General features: G+C 44.7%; 1 protein-coding gene and 1 pseudogene across 1 annotated transcript; both read right to left on the bottom strand.

Moving 5' to 3' along the window:
• The window catches only part of LOC137651727 (zinc finger protein 83 pseudogene), a 97,507-nt pseudogene that overhangs the window by 26,876 nt on the left and 47,546 nt on the right, over positions 1–23,085 (bottom strand).
• On the bottom strand, positions 1,208–5,276 carry LOC137651999 (uncharacterized). Its single transcript, XM_068385207.1, has 2 exons — positions 4,575–5,276; positions 1,208–2,849 (listed from the first exon to the last, which is right to left on the bottom strand). The coding sequence occupies exons 1-2, from the start codon at positions 4,957–4,959 to the stop codon at positions 1,717–1,719; spliced, it is 1,518 nt and encodes a 505-aa protein (XP_068241308.1). The 5' UTR covers positions 4,960–5,276; the 3' UTR covers positions 1,208–1,716.

Below are 23,085 nucleotides of genomic sequence, written 5' to 3'. Positions count from 1 at the left end.
TGTCACTAATCGGCCAAGCTTCTCTTCTGTGTCTGCAACCAGTACAGTATCATCCGCAAACAACAACTGATTTACCTCCCATTCGTGGTCATTCTCGTCTACCAGTTTTAATCCTCGTCCAATCACTCGAGCATTCACCTCTCTCACCACTCCATCAGCATACAAGTTAAACAACCACGGTGACATCACACATCCGTCTCAGCCCCACTCTCACCGGAAACCAATCACTCACTTCACTTCCTATCCTAACACATGCTTTACTACCTTTGTAGAAACTTTTCACTGCTTGCAACAACCTTCCACCAACTCCATATAACTTCATCACATTCCACATTGCTTCCCTATCAACTCTATCATACGCTTTCTCCAGATCCATAAACGTAACATACACCTCCTTACCTCTTGCTAAATATTTCTCGCATATCTGCCTTACTGTAAAAATCTGATTCATACAACCCCTACCTCTTCTAAAACCACCCTGTATTTCTAAGATTGCATTCTCTGTTTTATCCTTGATCCTATTAATCATTACTCTACCATACACTTTTCCAACTACGCTTAACAAACTAATACCTCTTGAATTACAACACTCATGCACATCTCCCTTACCCTTATATAGTGGTACAATACATGCACAAGCCCAATCTACTGGTACCATTGACAACACAAAACACATATTAAACAATCTCACCAACCAATCAAGTACAGTCACACCCCCTTCCTTCAACATCTAAGCTCTCACACCATCCATACCAGACGCTTTTCCTACTCTCGTTTCATCTAGTGCTCTCCTCACTTCGTCTATTGTCTTCTCTCTCTCATTCTCATCTCCCAACAATAAAATAGAGCCATTTTTTCCAATTTTTTTTTAGTTTTTTCCTTGATTTATGGAATTTATATTTTTACCATAATGAAAAAATTCATATCAAGCAAAAAAATTACTAAGGAGAAAAAAAAAACGGATTTTGACATAGGAAAAATCTAATTTTAGGTGAGATAGCCATGTCGTCCTGATGGAAGTTCCCTTCGGCAGCTTCCTACTGTATAATATTTCTGCGAGCGATATTACAAGAGAATTACCATCAGGTATCTGTAAGTTTACTTGTGAACGAAGATTCTGGAGTGGGAGGTGAGACCTTCCGGACTCACCAGTGGTAGCTTATACACCCCCCCCTGGAACCCCCCCAAGCGGCGGCGCGAGCCCCAAACCACGCCCCCTTGGGCGGAGTTACCAGGGACGAGCGGGTTGACTCGGCAATGGAAGTCACATTTTTGAAGTTGTAATAGAACAAAAAATAACACAGAAGTGGTTGAGCTTACCTTGGTAGTGCAAGTTATGAAGGAATTACTGTGAAGGTGCAAATTGTTGGACATAAAGGTCTTTTTACTAGTAAATTCAATCTTCTTGTGCTCTCTTGGTTGATATGAATATTGAAAGATTCCAGTTAGTTTGTTTTCTGTGGAATAATAGTGATTGTATGTGTGTGTTCTTGTATATAGCCTACTCTGTTGAATTATGAAGTTGTTAGAATATTCCCTCCTAAGTACTGTACATGGTCTCCTCGGCTCACGGGGGAAGGGTTGGAGGGTGACCCAGACTTTGAGTCCGGAAGGTCTCACCTCCCACTCCAGAACCTTCGTTCACAAGTAAACTTACAGTTCTGGAGAGGGAGGTCTCAACCTTCCGGACTCACCAGTGGTAGCTAGGCAGATGCTTCAGGGGGCTTGAAGATGAAGTCCAGCGACCACAGCATCGAAAGCTCCCTGTAAGCCGAGGAGAGCATAGTAAGAGCTGAAGACAGAGTCGCTTCTCCAATTCATTCTGGACATGATTTCTTGTATAGATACTCCATTGTATAGCAGTCTTGATGAAGCTTGACCCCTTATAGAGTGAAAATTCATTGACTGTTTAGATGCATTTGGGTCGGCTCTGAAAATGCACTCCCTAAAAAGTTGTCTCATTTTTTGTAGAGACATTATCTTGAAGTGTTCATCTAGCCATATGTGGTCTTTCCTGTCTATGTTTCTTTCCATACAGACTTTGTTTGTGTATTCCAAATAGAAGTTCAATTGTCTGACTGGACATATTTTTGGTCTGTTAGGAAGCTTCCTAAAGCTGATCTCTATTGGCATGTAGTTGTTCTTTTGGTTTTTGGCCATGAAGGAAGGGTGGTTCCGTAAGACAATGTGTTCTGGGGTGAAGGTGCTCCTGGAAATGTTGAGATTGTTAAATTGATTAGCTCTTAAAGGGCAAGCTAAGGCTACTAGGAACAAGGTTTTCTGTGTCAGTAGTAAGGTAGAGTTATCTCTCGTGGTGTTGAGAAATGAAATTACTTTGTCTAGATCCCAGCCAGGGAACTGGTGAGAATTTCTAGGTTTCCTTCTATTAACTCCCGATATCATTGCTTTGACATATTTGTCCTCTGCAAGACAGTAACCTGGGAAATAGCCTGACAAGATAGGACCTAAAGCTGCTCTGTAGCTCTTCAGGGTGTTGTAAGACAGACCCTTGTCTATAAGGTGATTGAAAAATAAAATAATTGCTAACAGGGGGAATTTGTTGTCTCTTCCATACTCCTTGTGAATGAAACTTTTAAAAATGTTGTATAGGTTTTCATACTTGTGCAAGGAGCTGTCCCTCAAGCTGACAGCAATTTTGGAGCAAACCTCAGGAGGAAAGACGTTAGGGAGCTGATCCTTTAAATTTTGAAGGCGATCAAAGTTGATTGGAGCTTTGCTGAGGGTGAGATACAATCCTTGAGAACTATCTGGTAGTCTTCGATCTTCACAATATATCGTTTGTGCTGCTTCGCGACTGACTTCACTAATGGAATCCATGGTTCCGTCCCCTGCGATATGGTGCAGAAAAGCATATTATTATTGCATTCTTTATTGATTTTAAAAGCTACTTTGTGTAGTAAGAATCCTGGTGGAAAGGCATAGAGAGGTGTTGATCCCTTCCAGCTAATCGTAAGTGCATTATTGCTGATGGCTTTTTGGTTTGGAAGAGATGAACAAAACTTTTTGCACTTAGTATTGAAGCCATTTGAGAACAGATCTATTTCCGGGGTGAAATTGAAGTCAGAGCAGATTAAGGAGAATAGACTGTCACTGAGGGAAGTTTCTGTGTGAATGGAACCCAGGTCCCTGGAAAGTGAGTCTGCGATGGTGTTACTTACTCCCCTGATCCATCTGGAATTTATCTGTATGTTGTGATCCTTCATGGTACTAAGTATTTTCCAGACTAGTTCATGGGCTAACTTGTTTCTGATACTACCCTGTTTCCTTATCCAACAATTAGTAACCTTTGAATCAACATGTATTAAGACTACCTTGTTGTATAACCTTGTGATGAAGTGTTCCAAAGAATAGAAGCAAGCTAATAACTCTCTTACATTGATGTGAAGGGAGGATTCTTCATTTGTCCAAGTTCCATTTATTGAGAGCATATTACCCGCTATTACTAATGCACCTCCCCAACCCTGGTTGGAAGCGTCAGTGAAAAGTTCTGCATCTATCTGTGGTTTTGGAATGTTAATCTCTCTGTACATTTGTCTCTGTTCCCATGGCTTTAGGTATTTTTTGAAGGTGTGGGGAATGATTTTGTACCCTGAATAAAAATAACTGTGGTATCTGTGGAGATATTTAAGATGGAATCTTCCCAAGCTTGTATAGGATGCACTAAAATTTAAAGCTCCGATTAACATTTGATAGGAATGCAGGTCGGATCTAACAGAGTTGGAGAAAGCTTTGGCCAATTCGACACACTTCTCTATGTTTTTCCCACTGGGATTCATAGTTTTCTTAATCATATTGTAATGCACTCCTAAAAATTCAATTCTTTGAGTCGGTTCAATTGTAGATTTTTTAAGTGAGATATTCCATCCTAAGTCTGACAAGATCTTAATGACTAGCTGAATGTGATTTTTACATTTTACATAATCTTTTGCTAATATAAGAATATCATCAAGATAATTGAATATTAAGATGTTATATGAAGTTCTAATATACTTGATCACTGTGTACATTATCTTTGAAAAAATATAAGGTGCTGTCTTTAGTCCAAAGGGTATCACAGTCCATTTGAACTTCCTTTTACCTAGTTTGAAGGTTAGAAATTTCTGGCTACTTGCATGTAATGGAATGTGCCAATAAGCATCTTTTAAATCTAGTTTGCAGGCCCAAGAGTTTAGATGTAGATAGGGAAATATAGTATTGGCCTTGAGCATGGTAAAAGAAGGTTTTTTTAATCATGGTGTTGAGCACCTTCATGTCAAAGATTAGTCGTACTGTTCCATCTGGTTTGAATTTATAAAATATGTGGTTGGAGTAGTAAAAGGAAGTTCTGGGGATCTGCTCTATGACACCTAGTTTTAGCAGTCTGTCACATTCACTTTCCAATATTTTACGCTTGTTAATTGAATAAAATCTATCTTTACCTGTTCTTTTTAATGACCTCTGGGCTTTAAGTTTATTATTAAACGGAATTCTCACCCCTTCATTGATAATTTTACAAGCAAAAGAGGCATTAGGAAGCTTTCTCCAACTATCAATATTCATCAATAATGACTTACCTATCCTATTCTCTGGGGGGCTCTGGGAGGAGTTATTCATTGGTTTTGAGGCCAAAGGCAAGGTCTCTTTACTTCTATCTTGATTTATAGCATTTGGCCCAATGTCATGATGGTCTGGTGCGGAGCAAAGCTCGTTATTATCTGGTGCTGAGCAAAGCTCATTAACCACTGGTGCTGAGCAAAGCTCGTTATTAACTGGTGCTGAGCAAAGCTCATTAACTGGTGCTGAGCAAAGCTCATTATTAACTGGTGCAGAGTAAACATCGTTATCAACTGGTGCATAGAATACTGGTGCTGAAAAAATCTCTCTTTGAACTGGTGCGGAGCATGGCTCAATTTCTAGGGTCTTTCTTTTCTCTGGCTCCTGAACTATTAGCTTGTCCATTTTGTGACCTCCCCCCCCCTGTACCCACCTCGCCTATTACCTCTTCTAAGCGGCTGAGACTTGAATCTAAAGTTAGGGTTACCTTTGAGGAAACTGAACCTTCTTCCCTGAAATCTGCCCCCGAAGTTGAATTTCCTACCCCTGAAGTTTGCTGCCCCTCCTCTGAGGAGGGGACCTTTGTGAAAGCAGGCAGCAATGGCTGATTTTTGGTCTTCAGTTAAATTCCAAACTTCTTTAATGTCTGCTTTGATTATAAGATCTCTTATTTCTTCCTTGAGGTATCTAGGAAGTGCTCTGCTTCTGAAATTTCTTATCAAATTTTGTATGAGGTCTATGCTCTTCCCTAGGGGACCAATAATAATTTTGGACAAAAAATCAATGTCATTTACTTTGGAGGGGTATACAATGTATGCCAGTGCTGCATGCCCTTGAAAGGCAGAAATACTCATTTTAATATTTTCAATGTCATAAAAAAATTTTCTCTTATAACTGTCATCAAATACCTTACCTTCAGGCCAGAAATTCAACTTTGGAGTATTAATTAATTTTAAAAAATCTGAGAACTCCTTATTTTGACTACTAACAAAGAATTTATCCCGGTTATCACTATGGCCTTCACTGAAAGTTAATGCTACTAGTGAATTATTCAATTGAATTTTCCCTTCTCTATGAAAAGATGGTTCAGCTTTGAAATTGGTGGAAATATATGAAGGAATGGGTTTATTGAAGGTAAGAAGGTTGAAATCTTCGTAATCACTTTCATCTCCATTATTATAAAAGGAAAAGAGGTCTAAATTTGCACTTTCAGGTAATTCAGGTGATCGTCTTGAGCGCTTAGTAGGAGGGGGAGCCTCATTCTTCTTAGCAGGTGAACCACTTCTGCCGAGATGAATGTTTAATATCAGTGATTTATTTACCATAGATTAATTGAAATTTTGTTCAACAGGTATAGTAAATATGGACAGCAGCGGACCTAGAAGGCTGAAGTCAGGCAATGGGGTTCACGACTCAAATAGCCCTCTTAGGTTAATTCAGTGCCATATTTAAGTGAATGATAAGTTTAAATCTGTTATTATTAATAAACTAGACCTGCCTCATATGTAACCCTTATCAGATAGCCCCCCAGGGCCTAGGCTAGTGTCGATAAGTTTAAAGCGAGAAATGTAAGCTCGAACTTACCTGTGGTCTAGCCTACTGCTTATTAAGCTGCGCGCTTTTGATGTGTCAGGCAAGCAATTTGTTTTGAGTGCTTAATTATAATTTTGTAACATATAAAAATTGGAGTATTTGGTTTGTTTGTACCAATTAATCGTGTAGTAATCATGCACATGCTTTGCTTAAGCTACTTACGCTATGTTCGGAAGTGCCTGCTCTAAGCATTCAAATCATAACAAGCTTACGTATGGGGGCCGCCATTTGCATTTGTGACGTCATTAGTCTAAATCAGCTGCTTTCCATATGACGTTTTCGTTGTAAACAGAATTTAAAACCTTACCTTTTCTGGATGATTTGCATAAGAGTTTGATTCTGTTGTAGTAACATATTTACGATATCAGAATTAGAAGGCATATCACTATCTGCAGTCGATTGTGTGCGTTTTTCGTTACTGATTACGTTCTCCTCTCCGCTGGAGTCTTTGCTAAGCCGATGCACCTCCGCGGAGGTAAGAATTTGCCTAGACATAATTAAGCCGTGGGCTGAGATATTACTCTGGTTGCTGAGTGCAGAATAATGAAAATCAGCAAATGTTGGGAGCAGCGGGAGGGAAAAAGAGGAGAACGTTCTGTGCCGAAGTCAACTTCAGAAAATGTGACTTCCATTGCTGAGTCAACCCGCTCGTCCCTGGTAACTCCGCCCAAGGGGGCGTGGTTTGGGGCTCGCGCCGCCGCTTGGGGGGGTTCCAGGGGGGGGTGTATAAGCTACCACTGGTGAGTCCGGAAGGTTGAGACCTCCCTCTCCAGAACACAGGATTCTATCCGAAGATGTCGTGTATAATCAGGGACGTATCCGAAGATAACCATAGATATCTGCACCCCCCAATAGACTTTACCCAGTCTAATCAACTAAGGGTAACACTACTTTATTGGAGGTCTACATCAGGTCTATATAGGGTAGTAATCCCAAGTCTTAATATTAAGTATCAAGGGAGGAGATAGAGCGTCCTGTGAAGCGTCAACAGGTACGCTCGAGGGGACGTCTGCTCTGGCGCTAATGCCTCTCGTTTCCTTTCGCCGTTCGACATTCCTTCTCCCAGGGGTTGGGGAGCTGGAAGAGGTCTAAGGCTAGGAGAACAACAGGTCCGAGCAGACGCACCCTCCACTGCACTAATTAAATTCACTGCACTTTTAGCACTGACACTAGCACTTTCTAATTGTTTAACATCGAACATTAACTGGGTTCTGTCCGCTGCAAGCGATTCAACTCTCACGCCCAGGGCTTGAATGGCCACCATCATGTCCTTTAGAGTTGGTTCATCAGCAGTAACACTAGTGGGATCTGGAACTACCACTACAGAGGAAGGATTAGGTTCGTTGACACGGGAAGGGGAATAATCTCTAGAAGAACGAGATAAACTCTGTCTAATCCTATCTCTCGCAAGTTTACGAGTGTAGCGGTCAAATTCTAACCACTCACTCTCAGACAAAATAACACATACATCGCAACGATCATCTAACTCACAAACTTTACCTCTCCATTGTACACAAATGGAGTGGGGATCAATAGAGGCTTTAGCAAGCCGGGTCTTACAACCTCTCACACACTTTCTATAAGTTGAGGAAGAGTCAGACATTTTGAATATTTCAAAGAGAGATCAAACGAGCAAGGGTAAAAATAACAAAATTCAATAGTGGTTCAAGAAAATCCAAAAGCAAATCCAAACGAGCGAAAGCCAAAACCAAATTGTACATCACCAAGATAACTGCAATTATACAGGTTACAGCGAGTGAAAAATCCAACGATATCGCAGGTGCGGCGGCAGGGAAGATCTGAGGAATGACTGGAATGGTTCCAGGTACCTGGCTAGAGGGCGCACTGGTGGTACACCTGGCTACCGAATCGGCGATTGCCGCGAGTTTTGAAATTTCTGCCGTGACGTCAGGGACGTAAGCCATATATATAACTACCGGGTAGCTCAGATGTTTAAGATTGTATTTTTCCTATACAAACGTGTAATCATTTAATATAGGACTTCGCTTCAGCTCAGCTGAAACAGCCGAAGAGAAAGAAAACCAGGCAGTTGTGCTGAATGGTTGGCTGGCGGTATGGGGCGGAGCTTAGCTCCCCCGTTAAATGATTATGGGTTTGTATAGCAAGGAATAATACAATTTAGGACAAAATGTCATTTGTTCCAATGCAATATACAATCCTAGTAATCATTTAATATAAGAAGACTCACTGGTTGGTGGGAGGTCTGCTTTTGGTGCTTGTGAACAGCTAACTGCCCGGATAAAGACCTGGTCTCGAATAAGAACAGAGGACTAAATCCACCTACTCCTGTCTCTTGACTCGACATGATAATGGTGGGGTCTGAGAGGCTGGGAGCCGGGTTGCGCGATGGGTAAGAGCATCGCGCGACCTGTGAACGGGAATGTAAGAGACACTCGACCCTGGGGTCACAGTGACTGGATGAACCTCCATAACCAAAAGGCAAAGGGTTTATACATCCATCGTCTTCCCTGTCTAGCAGAAGACGGGAGGAGAATACCTGTAAACAAACTCTAGCAATCTTACCAGGGAAGGCTTGTCTTGATGTATGGAACTCCACGGGAGGAGACAGAGAGAAAGGCGGATCACACGCAGACTGCTTTCACACTGCCAAACATAGAATAAAAAAAAAGACAAGAGACTTCCCTGTCCCGGAGGAACTGGAGAGATCAGGCAATAGCTTGAGCTGCTACCACAGGGCCAAGAACAAAGGTGTCCAAGGACTTGTGTGTAAACTCCCTCTAGTAAAAGACCGTAAAGGTGGTCTGGCACTTGGCCCACTAAGAGATTTCTCTTGAAAGCGAGTGTGGGGGCAATGCCCCTGATCTCGTGAGCGTTAACCCTCGCTGGTGCTTAGACTATTGAGGAAGTCTCATACACCTTGCGGATGGTTTCACGGATCCAGAAAGATATTGTATTCCTCGACACCTCCCTCTTGGCTCTGCCGGTGCTAACGAAGAGTCGTTGACATTCAGGTTTGAGATGCTGAGCTCGCTTAAGATAGCGCCAGAGAAGCCTCTAACCAGAACCGCCACTCGCCGCATCCGGTAAGGAAGGAATAGTGAAGGCCTCGAACCTGGGATCGTGGATTGCTGGGTTCTGAGTCTTGGCCACGAACTCTGGCACAAAACTCAAGGAGGTCTCCTTCCAACCCTCTGCATGAGTGACATTACAAGAGAGGCCGTGTAACTCCCTGACTCTCTTCGCCGAAGCTAAGGCCAGCAGAAAAACAGTCTTAATGGCCAAGTGGTTGTCTGAGGCACGGCTCAAGGGTTCAAACGGAGCACGAGTAAGACCCGAGAACTTGAGTGACATCCCACTGGGGAACTCGGAAGTTCCCTCGGGGGACACGACTGTTCGAAGCTCTAAATGAGCATAGAAATCTCCAGGGCTTTGGAGATATCTATGCCCTTCAGACGGAACACCATTGCAAGGGCAGACCTGTACCGTTTAATGGCAAAAACCAAAAGGAGCTTATCTCTGGGAAGAAAGACTAGGAAGTCTGCGATCTGAGTCAGAAAGGCTCCGACCGGAGAGATACCCCTTCCACTTCATCAATGACAGAAAACCAACCACTTCCCCTGGTAGACTGAGGAGAAGGATCTTCTAAGGTACCCTGACATCTCTCTTGCAGCAAGTCGTGAAAAGCCTTGCGTTCTGAGGAGATGCTGGATACTCTCCACGCGTGAAGTCTGAGCAACTGCACCGCCTGGTGGTACCTGCTTGACATCGGTTGACGAAGGAGATTGGGCCAGTGTGGTAGCTCTTTCGATGCCTCGACCAGGAGCGACAACAGATCGGGAAACCACTCCATGTGTGGCCATAGTGGAGCAATGAGAGCCATCCTGAGTCCTGGGGTTACTAGGACCTGGGACAGGACTGCGTGAAGCAGGCAAAAGGGAGGAAACACGTAGCAATCCAGTTGATCACAAGGATGTTGCAGTGTGTCCTCAAATGCAGCCGCGGGATCTGGTACTGGAGAGCAAAACATGAAAGCCTGGCATTGTGCCATGTTGCAAATAGGCCGATGCATGGTTCTCCCCAGAGGTGGAGTACTCAACTCGCTACCCAAGGGTGAAGAGACCATTCTGCCCCTATTACCTGGTTTCTGTGACTTGGGGCGTCTGCCAGAACATTTCTCTTGCCTGGAATGTACCCGGCTGACAAGGTTACGTGTTGACTCTCTGCCCACAGAAACACCTGCCTCGTCAAATGCTGCAAGGAACGTGAGAGCGTGCCCCCTTTCTTGTTGACGTACGCAACCACGGACATGTTGTCGCTCATCAGCACTAACGAAGTGCTCTCTCAAACGGGCCTGGAAATGCATGAGTGCTTTCGAGACTGCCATCATTTTCAGCACGTTGATGTGCAGGTGTTTCTCCTCTTCCGACCACACATCTGACACGACTAAGTCGTCCAGGTGTGCACCCCAACCTTCCGTGGACGTGTCTGTGAACAGACGGAACTGAGGTGGACGAGGGTGCATCATAAACCCTCTCATGAGGTTCTCCTCATTTAGCCACCAAAGGAGATCCTCCCTTACCTCGCGTTCCATGAGGACCGGACGAGAGGGAGGATCGGTGGCTGCCAACCACTGCTCCTTCAGACACCACTGAAGGGAGCAGAGATGGATCCGCTTGAAAGGAACGAGCTTCTCCAGCGAGAGGTGACCTAGAAGAGCTTGCCACTGGAGGGCAGGAAGTTGTTCCTGCGACAGGAATGACTGCGCAACCTCTCTGAGTCTGCTGATTCGTTCTTCCGAGGCAAGAACGTGAGCTGCTGCCGAGTCGATCAGCATTCCCAAATACTTCTCCTTCTGCTTGGGAATGAGGTTCGACTTCTCGTAGTTCACCACGATCCCCAGATTGCAACAAACTGCTAGAAGCGAGTCTCAGTCCCGAATCAATTGCTCCTGCGAGGGAGCAAGAATCAGCGAGTCGTCAAGGTACATCAGTAGGCGGATGCCCCTCGAGTGGGCCAAAGCTGCTACCATCGTGAACACTTGGGGAGCTGTGCAGAGTCCGAAGCACAGGACTTTGAACTGGTACGCGTCCTTCAAGTCTATCGAAAGCATGAAATCATACTGCCTGATTGCTAAGAGCACAGTGCAAACTGTCATCATCTTGAACGCAGTTTGCTGAACAAACTTGTTCGATGGCGAAAGGTCGATGATCAGTCTCCAACCTCCTGTCGCCTTCTTGACAAGGAAGAGACGACAGTAGAACCATGGTGACTGATCGTGTGCGACTTCTAGCGCATCCTTCTCCAACATTTCCTGGACCTCCGCCTCCAAGGCCAGAGCCTTCGGAGATGTTGGAAAGTACGTGTGGAACGCTATTGGAGTGGAGGATGGGGGGGGGGGGGGCGCTGAAGCACGAATGGTAGCTTGTACCCTTCGCGAAGGATCAACACCACCCAATCCTCGGCCCAGAGGTGCTGACACATCGCTCAATGGCGCGATAGGCATCCCCCAACCTTCGGCAACATAGGAAGGGGAAAGCCAATCTCAGTGTTTCCCTTTCCCTCGCTTGCCCATGTTCTTTCCCCAACGTGGAGGAGCTCCCGAGGGAGGCTGAAAGGGCTGTTTGGGGGCAGAACCTTTCTGAACAGGAGAAGGTCTCGGCTGCACAGAAGGAGCAGGTCTCCGCTGTACAGGAGGAGCAGGTCTCGGCTGCACAGGAGCAGCAGGAGCACGACCAGCGGTACCCTTGCTACTTCCCATGGGCTTGGCCTGACTCGGCCTGGCTGCGGACAGTTTCGTGGGACCAGGTCCCTTGAAACTTGCAGCCTGCACCTCGTGGATAATGGAGTCCTTCGAGTCGAGGTGCTATTTATCCCACACGGCCCAAACTTACTCTGGTGAAAAGAGAGAAGTTGCAACTCTAGTAGGACCGTTCCTGAGTGCCAGGGCCTCTCCTGAACCAATTTGTCTCGCCAAATGAGCGGCTACTGCCTCGTGCTTTTTTAAGATTAGATTGGCATACTGGGTAGCAAGCAGATCCAAGAGAAAAGCAACAGTTTTTCCACCAGACAAAGCCAGGTTCTGTACTGTTCCATGTGTTTGGGGGTAGCGAGCTTGGTGTCCCGCACGAACACTGTGGCCGTACCAAAACAGTGGTTGAGCCACGAAACAGCATGGAGAGCAGCTACAGAGGAGGCCTTGCGTGAGATTCGCCGTGAACAATCCCACGAGCGCAGGGAAGACGGGAATCTCTCGCGTTGGCCTCTTCCTCCGGAAGAGAAGAGGTGTCTTGGGGTGCCATGTCCCTTCGACTGCGACTGGCCTTCCTGGCCCTCTTGGCTTTCCTCTTCTTTCCCCTTCCTCTTTTTCCTTGGGGGAGAAGAGTCAAAGTCAGAAGATGAAGACGAAGAGAAGGAGAGAGAGGAGGAGGAACTAGAAGAGGAATACCGCCCACACTTCCTCGTGCCCCCTACGAGATACTGGAATGGTGGTCGAGGCAACAGCAGACGACACTGGACGAGGATGAACAACCTGAGCCATAGTCGGTGAACGAGGTAAACCTGAAAAACATATTGAATGAGCAGGAGTTTTGGCAGATTTTAATTTTAACTGACTTGCGGGCAAAGCTGTAAAGGGTTTGCCAGCAGTCGTTAAAGAAATCTCCGTGTTTAAAACCTTACCCTCCCTTGTTTTAACAGGAAGTCCTGCAGTTATTTTACCCTTGGAAAAAGTTTGCATTTTGCCAGGAACAAATGCTTTAACAGGAACATGGTCAACAACAGGGGTATCAGGGAACATGGGAGTCGATAAAGTTACAAAATTAGTTACATTCATGTGTTCATCAACAATCGGATCATTCAAATGACGTTCAATCTCGTCCGCCAGAGTTAAACGGCATTTTAACAAATCCAAGTCAGGCTTACCTGATAATCTGAGAGACGCCCAAAGTTCCCCCATCTTACCAGGTAATATGTCGTCATCGGTATCAGACGGTCCAACAATCTGTCGGGTGTCCCTTGAGATCGCCGAAGTAGCGGGTGCGCTAAGGTCACCCGTTTCCCTGGCAAAACCCAAGAAATCCCCAACAGGCTGTGAATCCGAGCTTCCCAAAATCATACTCACACCCTCCTCCGACTCGGAGAGTGCGTGAGCAGACTTCGCTGTGGTAGTCTTTTGAGACGACACACTTTGCACCGCTCCCCCTTCTTCTTCTTCGAAAGAGGCGAGATCTCTGAAGCAGAAGAAGCTTTAGGGTTCCGGCGATATTTGCGTCTATTCTCGAAAGCTTACCACTGCAAGGGCGGCCAGGATTCACACTCACGGCAGGGAGAACCTTAAGAGCAAGGTTTTCCCATGCATGTTGGGTAGAGCGTGTGTGGGTCTACTGAAGGTGACGAAAGCCACCTACTGCAGCGCCCGCCATGGCCTACACAACATCGCATCTTACGTGAAACTTTCTCCTCCATAACAATCACACAATCACTAAAACACAAGTTTTGAGATCGCCGAAGTAGCGGGTGCGCTAAGGTCACCCGCTTCCCTGGCAAAACCCAAGAAATCCCCAACAGGCTGTGAATCCGAGCTTCCCAAAATCATACTCACACCCTCCTACGACTCAGAGAGTGCGTGAGCAGACTTTGCTGTGGTAGTCTTTTGAGACGACACACTTTGCACAGCTCCCCCTTCTTCTTCTTCGAAAGAGGCGAGATCTCTGAAGCAGAAGAAGCTTTAGGGTTCCGGCGATATTTGCGTCTATTCTCGAAAGCTTACCACTGCAAGGGCGGCCAGGATTCACACTCACGGCAGGGAGAACCTTAAGAGCAAGGTTTTCCCATGCATGTTGGGTAGAGCGTGTGTGGGTCTACTGAAGGTGACGAAAGCCACCTACTGCAGCGCCCGCCATGGCCTAAACAACATCGCATCTTACGTGAAACTTTCTCCTCCATAACAATCACACAATCACTAAAACACAAGTACAAGAGAAGGCAAAGGGCTGCAGCGTAGAGAGCGGAGAGTAGCACAACCATCCATGTTGAGCCGAAGCGAGTGAATGAGGAAAGCGGGATGGCGGTGGGAGGGGGGGGAGGCCGAGCTAAGCTTAGCCCCATACTGCCAGCCAACCATTCAGCACAACTGCAAGGTTTTCTTTCTCTTCGGCTGTTTCAGCTGAGCTGAAGCGAATTCCAATATGATTACAAGGTTTGTATATAGCGTCGGAACAAGTATAATGTTATGAATGCAGTATTGATTTTCTTTCGAAATTTCTTGAAATATAAGCTGATCCTTAATATATCAGTTACCTACACACAATAACAATGCTACGCACTATATTTGCCCAGTGGGATTTCTAAGCAAGCCTCAGGGATATCTTGGGATAGGTACTGTTCCTTTTGGGTATCATCATAGAATAAAGAAGTTATATCACTAATTTCACAATAACAGCTACCATTCATTACCTAGAAGAGAAAAAACCATTACAGGTTGTATACATTGAATCATAAACATTACATTAACATTACAGACTTCTTCAGTTGGATTTGAAAATAAAAGCTCCTGCTACAAGGATGACTGGCTGGTCACTCAAAAGAAATGACTTATTGTTTAACAATATCTTCCAACAGACTCTTGTAATGATTGACTCAAGTTTTAAGGGCTTGTCTCTTATTGGAAATTATCAAAAACTTAAAAAGTAATTTATATTTTTTCTAATTATACATAACAGTCTTTTAATAGGAGTATAACTTTAAAGTACTGTACCTGGAATGGCTGTTAAACTTCTGACTTGGTAATTTTAGTTACTGGTAGGGGGATGGTAGGCCCTGATCACTTGCTAGGTAGAATAACCCTTACTTTGATCTTAACTTAGGACTTGCAGGGTGGTTGTGTTGAGAAGTGTAATCAGGTCTGTAGTTAGGATAAATACTACTGGTGATTTGTACCTACATGAATATTAACCATTGTTCTTTAAAAGCAGACTCATCCTTAGGAAGTCCCTACAACCAAACATGACAAACTTATAACAGAGTTTGTATTTTTCCTAACATACAAACCCGAATTCTTTACTATAGGAGATATTCTAGCGCGAGCTGGAAAATACGGCAGAAAACCTTAACAAGGTTGTTAACGACCAGGCCGTTAGTTATCCACCTGTTAGTGGTGGGGGACTGCCGGTCGGTAGCTACTGAATACTTTCAATCAGATTCTAGCTAGGAATATTTTTAGGGGGCGGTGACGGAGGGAAGATTTGTGTAAAGAATTTGGGTTTGTATGTTAGGAAAAATACAAACTCAGTTATAAGTTTGTCATTTGTTCCTACACTTGATACAAACCCTCATTCTTTACTATAGGGGCCTTAGTCTTGAGGTCAGGGTGGTCGAGGAGTTCCCTATTCCTAGGGAAGATGGTCCTCAGACTAGACTCTTTTGACGAAAAAATCTCCCGTTAAACTTTTCTTTGTAGATCCCCATAATCTTAGCACGACTGAAAGTTTGTAATTACGTGGAAAATGATATTTTAATTATAAAATAAATTTTTGAATATACTTACCCGGTGAATATATAATAGCTGCAACTCTGCGGCTCGACAGAAAACACACTCAAAAAACTCGCGAGCGATTGCTATGAAGGTTGCGGGTGTGCCCACCAGCGCCAACTGTCGGCCAGATACCACTCTTGTATGTAAACAAAACCTTCAATCCTTCTCGTCCCGCTGCGTCTCTATTGGGGAGGAAGGGAGGGTCATTTAATTTATATATTCACCGGGTAAGTATATTCAAAAATTTATTTTATAATTAAAATATCATTTTTAAATATTTAACTTAGCCGGTGAATATATAATAGCTGATTCACACCCAAGGAGGTGGGTAGAGACCAGAGTTAATTATGTTTACAGCGTATAAGCTAAGAGTTTTTTCATTTTGACAGTTATCAATATAACAAAACCAAAATATATAGGTACCTGGTAAGGAAGTTGACTTAGACGATTACTCTGCCTTGTAAGTCTGTCTTCCTCACGGAGCCCAGCGATCCTCTTAGGATGCTGAAAGACTCCCAGGAGCTGAAGTATCAAGGGTTGCAACCCATACAACAGGACCTCATCAAACCCCTAATCTGGGCGCTCTCAAGAAATGACTTTGACCACCCGCCAAATCAACCAAGATGCGAAAGGCTTCTTAGCCTTCCGAACAACCCATAAAACAATATTAAAAACATTTCAAGAGACAGATTAAAAGGATATTGGAATTAGGGAAGTGTAGTGGTAGAACCCTCACCCACTACTGTACTCGCTGCAACGAATGGACCCAGTGCGTAGCAGTCCTCGTAAAGAGTCTGGACATCTTTTAAGTAAAATGACGCGAACAATGACTTGCTTCTCCAAAAAGTCGCGTCCATAATACTTTGCAGAGATTTATTTTGCTTGAAGGCCACGGAGGTTGCTATATCTCTAACTTCGTGCGTCTTAACCTTAAGCAAACATCGGTCTTTCTCATTCAAGTGAGAATGAGCTTCTCGTATTAAAAAAATCTGATAAAATATGACAAAGTATTCTTTGACATAGGCAATGAAGGTTTCTTAACTGAGCACCATAATGCCTCAGATTTCCCTCGTAATGACTTAGTACGAGCTAAATCGAACTTAAGAGCTCTAACGGGACATAATACTCTTTCCAGTTCGTTGCCTACGATCTCTGATAAGCAAGGAATATCAAAAGATTTAGGCCAAGGACGAGAAGGCAGTTCATTTTTGGCCAGGAAACCAAGTTGAAGTGAACAAGTGGCTTTTTTCTGTAGAAAAGCCGATGTTCTTACTGAAGGCATGAAGTTCACTGACCCTTTTAGCCGAAGCCAAGCACACTAGGAAAAGTGTCTTGAGGGTGAGATCCTTCAGGGAGGCTGAATGTAATGGCTCAAACCTGTCTGACATGAGGAACCTTAGGACCACGTCTAAGTTCCATCCAGGAGTTGCCAAACGACGTTCCTTAGAGGTCTCGAAAGACTTAAGGAGATCTTGGAGATCTTTATTGTTGGAAAGATCTAAGCCTCTATGTCGAAAGACCGAAGCCAACATGCTCCTGTAGCCCTTAATTGTGGGAGCTGAAAGGGAGTGAACCTTTCTCAGATGTAAAAGAAAATCTGCGATTTGGGCTACAGAGGTACTGGACGAGGACACAGATGCTGACTTGCACCAGTCTCGAAAGACTTCCCACTTCGACTGGTATACTCTAATGGTAGAAGCTCTCCTAGCTCTTGCAATCGCACTGGCTGCCTCCTTCGAAAAGCCTCTAGCTCTTGAGAGTCTTTCGATAGTCTGAAGGAAGTCAGACGAAGAGCGGGGAGGCTTTGATGGACATTCTTTACGTGGGGCTGACGTAACAGATCTACCGTTAGAGGAAGACTTCTTGGAAAGTCTACCAGCCATTGAAGTACCTCGGTGCACCACTCTCTCGCGGGCCAGAGGGTAGCAACCAACGTCAACCTTGTCCCTTCGTGAGAGGCGAACTTCTGCAGTACCTTGTTGACTATCTTGAATGGTGGGAATGCATATAAGTCCAGAAAGGACCAATCCAGTAGAAACGCGTCTATGTAGATTGCTTCTGTATCTAGGACTGGAGAGCAATAGATTGGTAACCTTTTGGTCAACGAGGAGGCAAAGAGGTCTATGGTGGGTTGACCCCAAGTAGCCCAAAGACTCTTGCCCACGTCATTGTGGAGGGTCCATTCCGTGGGTATCACCTGACCCCTCCGACTGAGACAGTCTGCCAAGACGTTCAAGTCCCCCTGGATGAATCTCGTCAACAGGGAGATGCCTCGAATTCTTGACCATAAGAGAAGGTCCCTTGCGATCTCGAGCAGCGTGAAGGAGTGTGTGCCTCCTTGCTTGGAGATGTACGCCAAAGTTGTGGTGTTGTCTGAGTTGCCTCTACCACTAAGTTTCGAAGAAGCCTTCTAATATCATCAAGGCCAAGTGGACTGCTAATAGCTCCTTGCCGTTGATGTGCATGCTCTTCTGACTTGAGGTCCACAGACCCGAGCATTCCCGACCGTCCAGGGTCGCACCCCAACCCAAATCCGACGCGTCTGAGGACAACACGTGGTTTGGGTTCTTGACTGCTAGGGATAGTCCCTCTCTCAGACTGATATTGCTGTCCCACCATTTCAGGCATGCATTTACTGGTTCGGAGACTGGGAATGATACCGTCTCTAATGTCTTGTCCTAGTTCCAGTGAAAGGCTAGATGGAACCGGAGAGGCAGAAGGTGTAGTCTCCCTTGTGAGACAAACTGCTCCAGGGATGAGAGAGTCCCTACGAGACTGTTCCAACTCCTGACTGAATAAACGTTTCGTTTCAGCATTAGTTGGACTTCGAGCAGGGCTTGACTGCGAATCTCCATCCCCAAATATAGAATAATCTGGGATGGGATCAGTTGGGACTTTTAGGTTGACCAAAAGTCCCAACTCCCTGGCCAGACTCAACGTCCAATGTAGATCCTGCAGACAGTGAAGACTGGACGATGCTCTGAGAAGCCAGTCGTCCAAGTACAGGGAGGCTCGGATCCCCGATAGATGGAGGGATTTTGCCACATTCCTCATGAGCCTCGTAAACACGAGAGGCGCAGGACTGAGGCCAAAGCACAGGGCTCGAAACTGGTACCCCACATTCCTGTAAACAAACCTCAGAAACGGTTGGGAATCCGGGTGTATAGGAATGTGGAAGTATGCCTCCTGAAAGTCGAGAGAGACCATCCAGTCGCCTTCCATAAATGCTGTCAAGACAGCCTGGTAGACTTCATCGTGAAGTTTGTCTTGACAATGAACACATTGAGCGCACTTGCCTCTTACGTACTCCTGCAGTGAACATGGCTGCCAAAATCATGGAGCCATCCCTGAGGGACTTGTTCCAGCAGAGAACGTGGCTGTCAGATCATTGGAGCCATCCCTGAAAGCCTTGTTTATGCATGACATAATTGTACAGCAAAACTTCAAAGGCTCGAAAACAGCTGTGAAGTCGACCTGTAAAATCTTGGAGCGTCTCATGGCCAGGCGCCAGGGAGAGTCTATGAGGTTTGAGAAGTCTATCTGGGCAGAGGCAGGAACTCCCAAGCCGAGAACTTCTCTCGTGTCATATCAGACTCTCGCTCTATAAGCCAGTTTAAAAGAAGGGAAAGCAAAGGCTGTCTCCCCCAAACTCCTCCTGGTGATAAACCAGTCGCCTAGCAAACGTAAAGCTCTCTTAGAAGAGCGAGAGAGCACTAGCTTATAAAACAACGGCTTCGAAGTAGCTAGGCCTAGTGTAAGCTCTGACGTTTAGGCGAACGAGGAGCAGCAGTTACAAAAAGATCCGGACAAAGATCCTTAAAAATCAGCATGATTTATTTAAAGTCCATAGAGGGCTAAGCAGCTTTAGGCTCCTCTCCGTCTGACAGAGTCCTCAAGGGAATATCAGTAGGAGGGGGAACAGCAACTTCCTCATCTGAAGGAACCTTGTCCGATAATAGCCGAGTCTCAAGCAAGGGAGAGACCTACCGTGGTGGCAATGCTTTACAAGCAGAGTCCACACGCACTGGTGCATTAGTAGCGGACCAGGACGCAACGTCATGTAACTGCTTGACAGTCTGTGAACTGTCAACAACAACAGGTGCGTGAGACCAGGACGCAACGTCATGTAACTGCTTGACAGTCTGTGAACTGTCAACAACAACAGGTGCGTGAGGACGCACAGCGTCCACTCGAGACTGCTTTGACCGCCTAGACTGAGCAGTCAAAACAACTCTAGAATGCGGAGGTTGACGCTCAGCGTCAAAACAAGTCAACTCCGATTGTTAGCGAACGTCCTGAACGTCAACAGGAGCATCAGCAAGTGGCCTAACGTCCAAATGTGGCTGAAAATCCACACGAGACCGCATCGAGTGTGGTTCTAAACAACCTGACTGACGTGACTTGGCTACGCCAACGTCAACAGGACGCACAAAGGAACGTTAGGGTGGCTGAAGGCCAGGATCTCGATGAGATAAACGGCTAGGCTCAACGGACTTATCGGCAGAATAGTCTTCCATAAGGGAGGCAAGCTTATTCTGCATGTCTTGCCGTACAACCCATTTAGAATCAACGGGAATGGTTGCGGTAAGAGACGAGGGTAACGTCTGTGACCGCAAAACCTTGCCTACAAAGACTCTCGGAGTCTGTGTTACGCTTTTGTTAGGCGCGAGCAGTCTTCCGATGACTGCATAGGGTCAGAGCTGTCCTAATGGTTAAAACCAGGACGCTGGACCTGTCCTGAAAGGACTGACTTTCGCTTAAAGGGCCTCGAAACCTTGTTTCACGGTTTCTTATGCGAAAAGCCTTCGGATGACGAGGAGAAAATCGTCTCTCTCGCCTTATGGTAGGGGTGATCTTGATAAGATACACCCGATACCATAGAGGGAACGTCTGTTCGCTGATCAAGGCCTCTCGAACCCATAAGTCGTTTGACATTACTTCTTCCCTGGGCTTGGGAGCTTGCAAGAGGTCCCGGACTAGGCGAACAACAGGCACGAACAGACGAACCCTCGGTCGCAACACTGATAACACTTTGCGCAATATCACTTTATCACTACAATTTTCTGTTTTGCACTTATTTCACTGAAATCGAATTTTTTAACAATTCACATTAGGTATGAATAAAACTGATTTCTACCTGAAGCACGCAATTCTACCCTCATCAAAAGGTTGTAATTGCGAAATCAGTCGTATAATGCAAGCACATTAATACCAGCAAAAAACAGTAAACATATTTCAAGATAAAAAAATCAGTGGCTGGGGAAGAGACTAAACACTAGTTCATTCAAAACTACGTTTTCAATCTCTCACCGTACATTGCCTTGGCACGAGAATAAAAAACTAAAAACGTTTTATCCTTTCTCCCCGTACAGAGACTAGGGACGAGAGTAACTCGAGAACAACGTTACCCGCTTGGGACGAGATAAAGATCGGAACGTTTTCTCTCCTCTCTCTCCCTCTGTCTCTATCTCTCTCTCTCTCTCTCTCTCTCTTGATTTCGCACCTAAGAGAAGAGCCCACTTACGTTTTGTCAAAAAAACAGGTTATTTGACCAAAGGAAAAAACTGAAAGGTTTTTCAATTAAAAAGTTCCATTAAAATAGAATTTAAAACATTTAAGCTTTGAAAGAAGAATGAACAAAACGTCAGAATCGATTTACTCTTTCTGCAAAGTGAAACCGTGATACTCTCTCTCTCTATCGTAACGATAGAGCGCAAACTGCGTAGCATAAATAAACTAAACGTTAGTTCATCTTTGAAACAGTACGAAGACTATTCAAAGAAAATCTTTCATAAAATATCTATTAAAAAATATTCATTTAATAAGTTTTAAATCATTAGCTCTTTAAAAGCTATTTACGATTGAAAGGGGCTCAACGTTGTTTAACTTCGGTTTCCAAGTTAGGACCGCCTACTCTCAGGAAAGGTCGCATATAAACAAATCATTAAAATTTATTTTGATGTTTATTATAAATGGAAAGCTAATCGAAGAGGCCTAATAAAGGCGATTGAGATATAAAATATATAGAGGAAAATCTATAATTAATTTATAACGTGATAAGATAATTGCTAAAAGCCTAAACACACTTCCGTACTGAGGGAAGGGTCGGCCATTTAAAAGTCAAGGAAAGTCCAAAAAACAACCCAAAGTCATCAAAAATTAAATCTATCCAAAAACGAGTTCAAGATTTAAGTTGAAGATAACACACCTGTACTGCAAAAGCTCAAACCAAAATGAAGTACTTCACCAAATATGTTAAGAAAACTCCAGGTTCTACAGCGAGTATGAATACGTCTTGTCGTCAACGTCGACAGAGAAGAATTGAAGGTTTTGTTTACATACAAGAGTGGTATCTGGCCGACAGTTGGCGCTGGTGGGCACAACCGCAACCTTCATAGCGATCGCTCGCGAGTTTTTTGAGTGTGTTTTCTGTCGAGCCACAGAGTTGCAGCTATTATATATTCACCGGCTAAGTTAAATATTTAAAGTTTCAGGATGAAGAGGGTTAAGAACATTCGACTTGGACCCTTTCATATTTAGGATTCCTCCAACCTTGAAAAGGGGAACCCTCGTGACTACAAGTATAACTTATACCCTGTGAGAGGAGTCAGATGAGTTTCATACCTTATTTTAATTGGCGAGTCCAGCTGAAACTGGTTACAGACTAGGTACGCAGATGGGAGGAAGAAGGAAGCGCAGTAGATAGATGGATGTTCTTCTAAAAACCTAGTGTAACACAGAATCCTCGACCAATGGCCACTGTCCCCTGAAAGGGCGTAAGGTAGCTACAACACCTGTTGACCTGCCACAATAGGCCCTACAGAAAAGGTGTTTAGGCACCTATGTGTCACATTGGTTAAATAGTGAGTGGTGAATGTAAATTGGCATTTCCAGACTCCAGCTCTTAAGACTTTGGAGACTGAAAAATTTTTCTTAAATGCCAGTGAGGCAGCCACTCCCCTAACTTGATGGGCTTTGGGTTGAGCTGCCTCTGGGTCTCCGTGAATGGCTCTCACAATAACTTTCTTGAGCCAGAAAGAGATGATGTTGTGAGAGATTCTCTTCTTTACCTTGTTGGTACTGAGGAAGAGATGATGGAGGCGTAGTCTGAAAGGTCTGGTGCACTTCAGGTATTTCCTTAGCACCCTGACTGGGCATAGTAGCAATTGGTCAGTATCCTGTGTTACCTTATTAAGGCTGGAAAATTGAAATTCTCTAAACCTCTCATCGGCCAATGAAGGATTCTGAGTTTTGGCCACAAAGCCTGGCACGAAGTTGAGCGAGACTTCCCCCATCCTCTAGAATGGGTGACTTCATAGGATAGACCATGTAGTTTACCGACCCTTTTTGCCGAGGCCAGAGCTACTAGGAAGGCGGTCTTAAGGGTTAGGAAGTAGTCAGAGGTCCTATTTAAGGGCTCATAG

The sequence above is a fragment of the Palaemon carinicauda genome, chromosome 13 (assembly GCF_036898095.1).
Source record: "Palaemon carinicauda isolate YSFRI2023 chromosome 13, ASM3689809v2, whole genome shotgun sequence".
NCBI lineage: Eukaryota > Metazoa > Arthropoda > Malacostraca > Decapoda > Palaemonidae > Palaemon > Palaemon carinicauda.
Note: the sequence above shows the minus strand (reverse complement) of the source record. Positions and strands in the feature narration are given on the sequence as shown.

Coding starts and splice junctions, on each gene's coding strand:
- LOC137651999 (XM_068385207.1), bottom strand. CDS start 4,959: ATGGACAAGCTAATAGTTCAGGAGCCAGAGAAAAGAAAGACCCTAGAA. Junction 2,850..4,574: donor CCCCCCAGAGAATAGGATAG/GTAAGTCATTAT, acceptor ACCATATCGCAG/GGGACGGAACCATGGATTCC.